The sequence below is a fragment of the Erigeron canadensis genome, chromosome 8 (genome assembly GCF_010389155.1).
Source record: "Erigeron canadensis isolate Cc75 chromosome 8, C_canadensis_v1, whole genome shotgun sequence".
NCBI lineage: Eukaryota > Viridiplantae > Streptophyta > Magnoliopsida > Asterales > Asteraceae > Erigeron > Erigeron canadensis.
The window spans coordinates 47,556,225-47,565,487 of NC_057768.1; the positions used below are offsets into that span (position 1 = coordinate 47,556,225).

The window sequence follows — 9,263 nt, forward strand, 5'->3', positions numbered from 1 at the left end:
TCGAAATAATACACATAGAGATGATTTGAATATATTACTTACTATACAATACAAATGAGTTTCTATTATTAAGAATATAAATTTTGCCATAAGAAGCCGTTGCTAATTGGTAGATGAAGAATAGGTAGATTTGGAAGGGAGGAGAAAGATGAAAAGCAATACATGGTATTCAAAAACCAGAAGTGGTTTGCTGTGACTTAACATGATAGACTAATGTTTGTAGATATACACGTATTCCAATTAGTAAAAGTACACGTATTTCAAATAAATAAATATAACTTGAGGATCATGTATCAAACTTTCTTTCTTTTTGTTTTGATTTATTAAACTTTTTATGTTTTATTATATAAGTAAATAAAATAACGTAAAACACAATTTAATATGGTATTAATGACAGGGTTTTTTTTATTAAAATATCTATATTTATCTTTATTAATAATCATAATAATCATGCATGTTTGTATATGAACAAATGATCGAAATTAACGTAAAGCAACTAAGTGAATTTATCCCGCAGCGAAGCGCGGGTCTTCAATACTAGTTAAAGATACTTGAAGGGCTTAAAACATAAGGGGTACTTTTGGCACACTACCAAATAAAAAAGAACTTCTTTTATTAGTAAAAAAAGTACTCCACTTGACTACTTTGAGAAAAGCTTATTTGAACCCCTGAAAATAGAGCTTATTTGAACCCCTGAAATAACACCCCTTTTCTAGGAAAGAGGTGTGGACTGCCACCCCCCTGTTCTATATAAATGTGACCTGTATTTTATTCAGTTCAATTTATTTTTGTACTAGTTGGTATAGAATGAAGTCTTGCCTTGAACTGAGATACATTCTTGCACCTCTAATGAACCTTTTTCTTTCTTATTCTCTTCCTTTAAGATTCAACGAGGATGAAATCAAGCTATTGTTTGTATCTGTTATAGCCATCATTTCTTTGCTTTTCGTTATTATGTCAAAGTCATTCTCTTTAGTGGCATCTATGGCAAGGATAATGGTTGATTTCTCCAGTTTCAAGTTCATGGCTTTCTTTATGATATACTTTGGTGTGGTATATCATGCCATTTGTAGCATTTTGGGCGCTATCGTCATTGTGGCATCCTACAAAAAGAGGTTTTAGAATTAGTTGTACGTAGCAGGCTTGTAATGATAAATTAGAACCCAGAAATCTATATCCATATATTATACGGTATGATGATTTGTTTTGGTTGTCCTTGAGCTTTGACGACCCATCTCGCTTGCCAGCGTATCATTTGTAATGCACGTTTTTTCTTCCACTTTGTGGTCTAATAATACTACTGTGTGTTGCGGGAATGTTAATAAATTTGTAGTTTCATCTAAATTTTTGTTATTGAAGATGCTATTTGTTGAAAATCAGTTGGTTAAGGTTTTTATTGCATATAGATGTCGAATAGTTAGAGTAATGATATGTATTTGTTATTTTGTTGGATTTGATATATAGCATTTGCCAAGTACTAAGGTGGTTGAGAATGCTGAACATTGAAAATAGTTTTGTAAAGTTGTTTGGTGTCAAAAAAAAAAAAATTTGGTTATTGATCATCATTGTTTTTACATTAATTCAGGAACCAACTTTACAAAACTATTTTCAATGTTCGTGGTCTATTGCTCACAAATTGTAAATAGATGTGTGGAGGGACGGGGTTATATATCATACTAATATTATATACGTATGATCCGATTATGATAAATAACATATATTTATTTAACGATTTATCTTGATCTTGATACTTTGTGACACGGAGTATTATTTTTCAATATTTAGAGATCATGTTAAAAAGCAATTCAAAACACCCCCTAAATAAAAATGTATGAATTTTTCCGAGTGATCAACACTTCTATAAAAATTTTTAATATATACGGAGTATTATCAATAATTTCTTTAAAATTTATTTTGCATTGAGAATCACACGGTCCAAATTTGCCACACAGTCCAAACTCCAAACCACCATTTCCCTCTATAAATTAAACCCCATTTCAACTTTCCCCCAAAAATCAAATTAAACAAAAATGGTCCAATTTCACGACCACATCATCTCCGAACTATTAGAAGACCCCACCGGCGGCGGCGGCCTAGTGGTTCTCTCCTCCGGCCTCGGCCTCCATAAACTAATCGCCGGAATCCTCCACATCCACCACCCATCCACCGGCACACTTTTAATCCTCTCATCATCCCCTTCTCAAAAACACTCAATCCTCACTTCCCTAAACCCTAATTCCACGGTTTCACCGTCGGAAATCACTTCTGATCTCCCCGCGCACCACCGCCTGTCTCTATATTCATCCGGTAATGCTTTTTTCATCACGTCTCGTATCCTAATTGTTGATCTTTTGACACGTAGGCTTCCGACTTCTTCGGTTGCTGGAATCGTGCTCCTGAATGCGCATTCGTTGTCGGAAACGTGCACCGAATCGTTTATCGTTAGGATTTTGAGAGCTGCTAATAAGAATTTGTATGTTTATGCTTTTTCGGACCGGCCTCATTCTATGGTTTCTGGTTTTGCTAAGGCCGAACGAACACTTAAGTTTCTATTTCTTAGAAAGCTTCATCTTTGGCCTAGATTTCAGGTATACATATTACCATAAGTATGCAATATAAATATATTTTTGGTGAAAGGTTGATTATTGGCCCACATTACCAACTGAGCTACATCCCATATATATTGTTTATCAGGAGACCAATGTATTTTCAAATTTTGTTTTAATCAAACCATTTTGCAACCCTTGTAAAGATTGTCCCATTTGAATCAATTTGGTTTTTCTATCTTCCATTTTGGCCGTCGTTATTTACGTTCTTTCTTCTACTTGAAGAAGCAATGTGCTTTTTCAATTTTGTTCATATTTAACCAACAATTTTACAGTGACGCGGGGTCACAAGTTGGCATTTTAACGAGGACAAAATTTGAAAGGATGTTGGTCTCCATACATTGGACGTAACAAAGGTTTATCTTGTTAGGTTAATGAATTTTATGAAATGGGTATTTTTGTGACTTGATATATGATTAGGTGAATGTATCAGAAGATCTAGAGAGGGACCCACCGGAAGTGGTGGATATTAGAGTTCCGATGTCTGCATACATGATAGGGATTCAGAAAGCCGTGATAGAGGTTATGGATGCTTGTTTGAAGGAGATGAGGAAAACTAACAAAGTTGATGTGGAGGATTTGACTGTGGAAAATGGTTTGTTCAAGTCGTTTGATGAGATTGTCAGGCGGCAATTGGATCCCATTTGGCATACGTTAGGGAAGAAGACTAAGCAACTTGTCTCAGATTTGAAAACGTTGAGGAAGTTGCTTGATTATCTTGTTAGGTATTTTATTGAAATTTTATTTGTGTCAGATTGTTATTGATTACAACATATAATCAGTATCTTGTTTTCTGGATAATAGAGACCAGTCCTCAGTTAGGTTCAGCTAATGGTTAAGAATTGGTGTGTACAGTATAGGTCAAGTTGTAAAGTTCTAATTCCTTACTGTTATATTCTGGTTTAGGTATGATGCAGTGACTTATTTAAAGTATTTGGATTCATTGAGGGCGTCAGAGAGTTTTCGCTCTGTATGGATATTTGCAGAGTCCAGTTATAAGATCTTTGAGTATGCAAAAAAGCGGGTTTATCACTTTGGGAGATCAAACGGCGAAATTTCGGCTGCCCCAACTAAGAGTTTGAAGTCCAAAAAGAGGAAGTTAGATGATGGCGATAAGGATAAAGAAGGTCGGATATTGTATTAGGTTTCTACATATTAGTGTTCTAAATAATTATGTGTTGATTGATCCTGCAACCGATTTTGATGTTTTCATGGAGTTAAGATGATGATCATCTTTATGTATTATTTTCTCTCTAGCTTAAGACCTCATTACATCAAAATCAACCACAGCTATTTAAAGTAGTCTTAGTAGGTCTTTTTTATAAGTATTTTCTCGTAGGTACACTCATTTTCTCTATTTGTGAATGTGTAGATACTTCCGGGATGGATGCCAATGGTAAAGTATTTTTGGAGGAAGTCTTGGAAGAGGCACCGAAGTGGAAAGTCTTGCGTGTGAGTGAGTGAGTTCCACATTTGGTTATAATTTTTTGAAACCATAGGATCTTTCAACATAGGATTTTGCTGACTTCATCTAAAGTTTGTGCAAGAAATATTTAATCAACATCTGAGGTATCTATTGACTGTTTTATGGCTATGGTAGCCATTGTTTAATCTAAAGCTCACCGTTCTGCTTTGCTCTCCAGGAGATACTTGAAGAAATAGAAGCAGAAAGGAAGAAGCAAGCTACATCAAGTGAAGAATGCCATGTTGAAAGTGCTCAAGAGGATAATGGGATTGTTTTGGTTGCCTGTAAAGATGAACACTCTTGTGTGCAGCTTGAGGAGTGTATCACAAGCGATTCAAAAAAGGTCATTTTCCTGATGTGACTTGTTTTTCTCACGAGTACTCATTTTATGAAATTAGTCACTTTCTCTTCGAGGGATCTTATATTATGTTTAAATGTTTTTGCGGTTCAGTCAGAAACCATATATGCATTTTGCACATCTTATACACAGATATGGTCTTTTCATGTAACTTTTCTGGTTCCAACTTCCAGTGTAATCATATTCACACTTGTGCTTGCTTCTTATTAAGGTCATGCGAGGAGAGTGGGAGAAATATCTGCTTAGCAAAGTGCAGTTGCATGCCTTACCAAAACGTAACAAGAAAAAACCTCAAAACCCTAAAGGTTTTGGTGTACTTAATGGATCAGTATCTTTAACACCTGGCAAAGTAATAGAAGGTAATAGTAGCATAGTAATACAAGAAAACAATGCACTCCTAGCAGCAGCAACAGAAATAAGCAAGCAAGCCGAAAAAGTTATTGAAGTAGCAGATGATCCTCAAATCTGTGCGGTCAGTAAAGGACGGGGAAAAGGAAACTCGAAAGGCAAGAACAAGAAGCTGTCAAGAAATGCTTCCTCAAAAAAAGTTGATAATAACAAAGTTGAGGAAGCATCGGTTGAAGTATCTGAGCCATCTGTAAATGAACCTGAAAAGGCTGAAAATACAACAATTGGCAGAAGTATTCTCAAAAAGCATGTGGGAGGGAAACATATTCCTCCGGTTCACTTCTATGCCTATGAAAGTGGTCAACAAGTTCTTGACATTTTGAAGCCGTCTGCAATTGTTGTCTACCATCCTGATGTTGCTTTTGTACGAGAAATAGAAGTATATAAAGCAGAAAATCCCTCAAAAAAGGTGAAAGTATATTTTTTGTTTTATGAAGATTCTACAGAAGTGCAAAAGTTTGAGGCCAGTATACGCCGTGAAAATGGAGCTTTTGAATCCTTGATAAGGCAAAAGTCGATGATGATGTTGCCAGTTGACCAGGTTCCGTTGTCATCCCCGTATTTTTTAAATCTTTATAGTTCTTACAAGCTTATCTATATATTCTCCTATCTTTTTTTCAGCTCAACAATTTATATAATCTCATTAAGTAAAATATTATCAGGTTGCTCATGGGCTCGGTCTAATTTCTGCCAGTCAGACAGAATCTCCATCAAAACAAAATATGGTAACAAGGAAGGCAGGTGGACAGAAGGAAGCCAGCAAAGAGATGCAAGTAAGAAATCTTAATTTGTGTTTCTCTCTGCGACTTGTCAAATTACAATTTTTTAAACTGCAAAATCGTTGTCTGTCATAGGTCATAGTGGATATGAGGGAGTTTATGAGCAGCCTTCCAAATGTACTTCATCAAAAGGGCATGAACATAATACCAGTTACTCTAGAAGTTGGAGATTACATTTTATCACCGAAAATATGTGTGGAGAGAAAAAGCATACAAGATCTTTTTGGTAGCTTTGCATCTGGTCGTCTGTACCACCAGGCTGAAATGATGATTCGTTATTACCAGATACCCGTTCTATTAATCGAGTTCTCACAAGACAAAAGCTTTTCATTTCAGGTAACTTTTCCAGTTGATATGATTATTAAGATGGCAAATGTTGTTCCATATGTAACTGTAGTAATAAAATGGTGAATCTTGCAGTCAACAAGTGAGATTGGTGATGATGTCACATCCCATAATATCATATCAAAGCTATCTTTGCTTGCTCTACATTTTCCTCGTTTGCGAATCGTTTGGTCTCGTAGCTTGCATGCGACTGCAGAAATTTTTGCCTCTCTAAAAATGAATCAGGATGAACCCGATGAAGCCAAGGCAACTAGAGTTGGAGTACCTTCTGAAGAAGGTATTGTGGAAGATGACGTTAGGTATGCAATGATATATGGTGCTACATATGAAATGCTGTTTCCAATATTTAATAATACTGAAATGTCAACTTTTGGTTAATAACAGAGCTGAGAATTACAATACGCCTGCTGTTGAGTTCTTAAGGCGGTTACCAGGGGTGACTGATTCCAATTACAGAGCCATAATGGATGGATGCAGCAGTTTGGCTGACCTTGCCCTCCTCCCGTTGGAGAGGCTGGCTGAGCTAATGGGTGGTTCGAAATCCGCCAAGATTCTGAGGGACTTCCTTGATGCCAAGTATCCCACCTTACTCTAAAACACAGCAGTATCATCTCAACCACAGCATTTGTTGTACAATTATTATGATTTTATTAATTTGTTGTAAACATGCGCTCGACATTCCTTGTACTTTCATTGTTATTCCATCTGAGAATTTCTTTTATCTCACGTTTTTGGGTCATATCAAAGGTGGGACTCGAAACCTTTGTCGGCTGTGTTTGGTGTTTTTATTGTTAATTCAACGGTATCCAATATTCACTATTTGCTCGTTACTAGTATTATTTATATGAAATTTACCCAAACTCAGATAAAAATAAATAAAATTAATATTAGTGATCTACAGTTTCAAGTCTTTTTTAATCATTTTTTAAATATATATATATATATGGTAACTTTCCGATAAGAACATGTTAAAGTCAAGAATAGTGAGAATAGTTGTTGGCCATTGGATGAAAAAAATTAAAGGCTAAGATGATAGAAGGTATTTTTGAAATATTTAATGAAAGTAGTGGTGAATATGTCTTTTTATATATATTTTAAAGGACATAAAAGTAATTGAAAAAAAGAAAAAGAAAACAAAAAACGAAAATATGCATGGCCATATACACCACGTTCATGGCAGTTATCCAAATTAGCAAAAGAAGTTACATTATGCACGTTCATAGTTGTATTGAAAACTAAATTGGATGAATATTTATATAAGATATAGCAATAAACCTATTGATGATATACACAAGAAATTTACTGAAACTTGATTATTGTATAATAATAAAACTACTATATATCCTCTTTAAAAGATTGGCTGATAGAAAATCATTGGTAAAGGGAGAAAAAATGTATCCTATATTTTGATAATAAAAATGAAGTCAACACCATAAGCAACTGGAAACTCTGGTAATGAAAGTTAACATTCAGAACTCATGGTTTCTTCATATACTCTGTTTGGATTATTGCTGCAAGTTTACAAAGATGACTTGTGCATCCATGTTTGATTTAAAAAATGCATCCTCGTAGGTATTGGAATTTAACATTAAAAAAGCATCCTCTTTGTATAGTAGTTCTACGTCCATTTTTTTGATATGACTTATGCATCCATTTTCGAGTTATGCATCCACATTTAAGAGACGTTTTGCATCCTCATTTGAGAGAAGTTTTGCAACCAAAATTTCTAAGAAGATTTGTGAATCCAAATTATAGACGAATTATGCATCCTCTTTATATAAGAGTTATGCATCCATTTGTTTAGATGTCCCGTGCATCCAAAGAACTATGCATCCAAATTACAGAGTATGAATGGAATGTATTCAATTTCATGCAAATCGAACGCTTATTACACCTATCGTTAAGAAAATAAAAATAAAATAAAACTAGACGTAACGTTGATTTGGAAAAACATACATGTAAATATAGCATTTTCTGTTGTCTATATATATATATATATATAGATTTATAATTCTGACTAAGTATTTAATCATCCCTTTTATCGTAGGATCTCCAATTCTCCGTCATACTAGAGGAGTGATTGAAATTGAATGTTCCAATTGAAATATGTATTGCCAAAGTTTAAAACGATTCTACAAAATAACAAATGCTTTTTCATAATTAACAGAGACTCTAAAGGGCGGAACTGGGATGTCGATGATGGAAAGGCAGTTAATTTTAATGAACAAATAAGATAAAAAATATAAATTAAATGTATTTTTAAATTGTTTTAATTACCCTTTTTTATAATTGATGATGTGAAATTTACCTATTGGTTCTTACTTGTTCTCATTTTATAGTGTTCTCATTGGATGACCACCTATATATATATATATACTAGGTCTTGGATTTTTTTAAAGCAGTATAATAATAAACTATATTATGAAACATGAAAAATATAGTGATCTCTAATCCTTGGATGATAGATTATGTAATGTGAACTTCATGCATAATGTTTTAACATACAAATAAACCTAAATTCAGGTTGAAATTTGGCATTGAGGACTTTGGTTATACTTTAAAGAATTGTTATAGTTGGTTGAATACCCGCAACATACAATTAGGTCAACAAAACAAAACAATGAAGTGTAGTGTAGACCTACATGTAAAGTTGAAACACGCGAATTCGATTTATTGGAGTGCCCAGAGTATATGATCAAGAATTAGGTAAAGATGTCTAAACTCTGAATCAACCTATTTTGATACATCTATTATCGTCTATTAGTTCATATAGATTATATTATTTCCACATCATGATGATTGAATCTTTTGACTACATAGAGCTTGATGAATGTTTAACTATTTGTTAAATAGCAATTATATACATACACAAAATAAAGCTTAAAAAAAACCCTTTTTATAGAATTACTAATGTGATTAGATTATATTACCATTCATCCTAAATACATACAAATGGAATCAATAACAAATGAATTTGTAATAGTACGTATAATTCTAACAAATATAAGGATTTAGTAATATAGAATTTGTAATCGTACGTACAAAGTGACGATTTATTAAAAATAATAATAATAATAACAACAACAACAACAATAATAATAATAAAGGGTATGTAAGAATTTATGGATTTGTAATATTCTTGCCAAATTAATGTTGATCAATCCCATAAATATATTGTTTTTCATATACGATATATCCAATTTTATAGTTTCTATATTCTAATTTATACTATATTTTCTATAAAAAAGATTGATAATTTAAAAAAAACATGGAGATGCCACATAGGATAAATCTTATGTGGC

The 9,263-nt window shown here is 33.5% G+C and overlaps 1 protein-coding gene across 1 annotated transcript; it reads left to right on the forward strand.

Moving 5' to 3' along the window:
• Window positions 1–2,025: 2,025 nt before the first annotated feature.
• On the forward strand, window positions 2,026–6,780 carry LOC122580089 (DNA repair endonuclease UVH1). Its single transcript, XM_043752360.1, has 10 exons — window positions 2,026–2,588; window positions 3,027–3,331; window positions 3,513–3,733; window positions 3,979–4,058; window positions 4,250–4,414; window positions 4,641–5,378; window positions 5,500–5,610; window positions 5,692–5,952; window positions 6,037–6,260; window positions 6,346–6,780. The coding sequence occupies exons 1-10, from the start codon at window positions 2,031–2,033 to the stop codon at window positions 6,554–6,556; spliced, it is 2,874 nt and encodes a 957-aa protein (XP_043608295.1). The 5' UTR covers window positions 2,026–2,030; the 3' UTR covers window positions 6,557–6,780.
• Window positions 6,781–9,263: the final 2,483 nt, after the last annotated feature.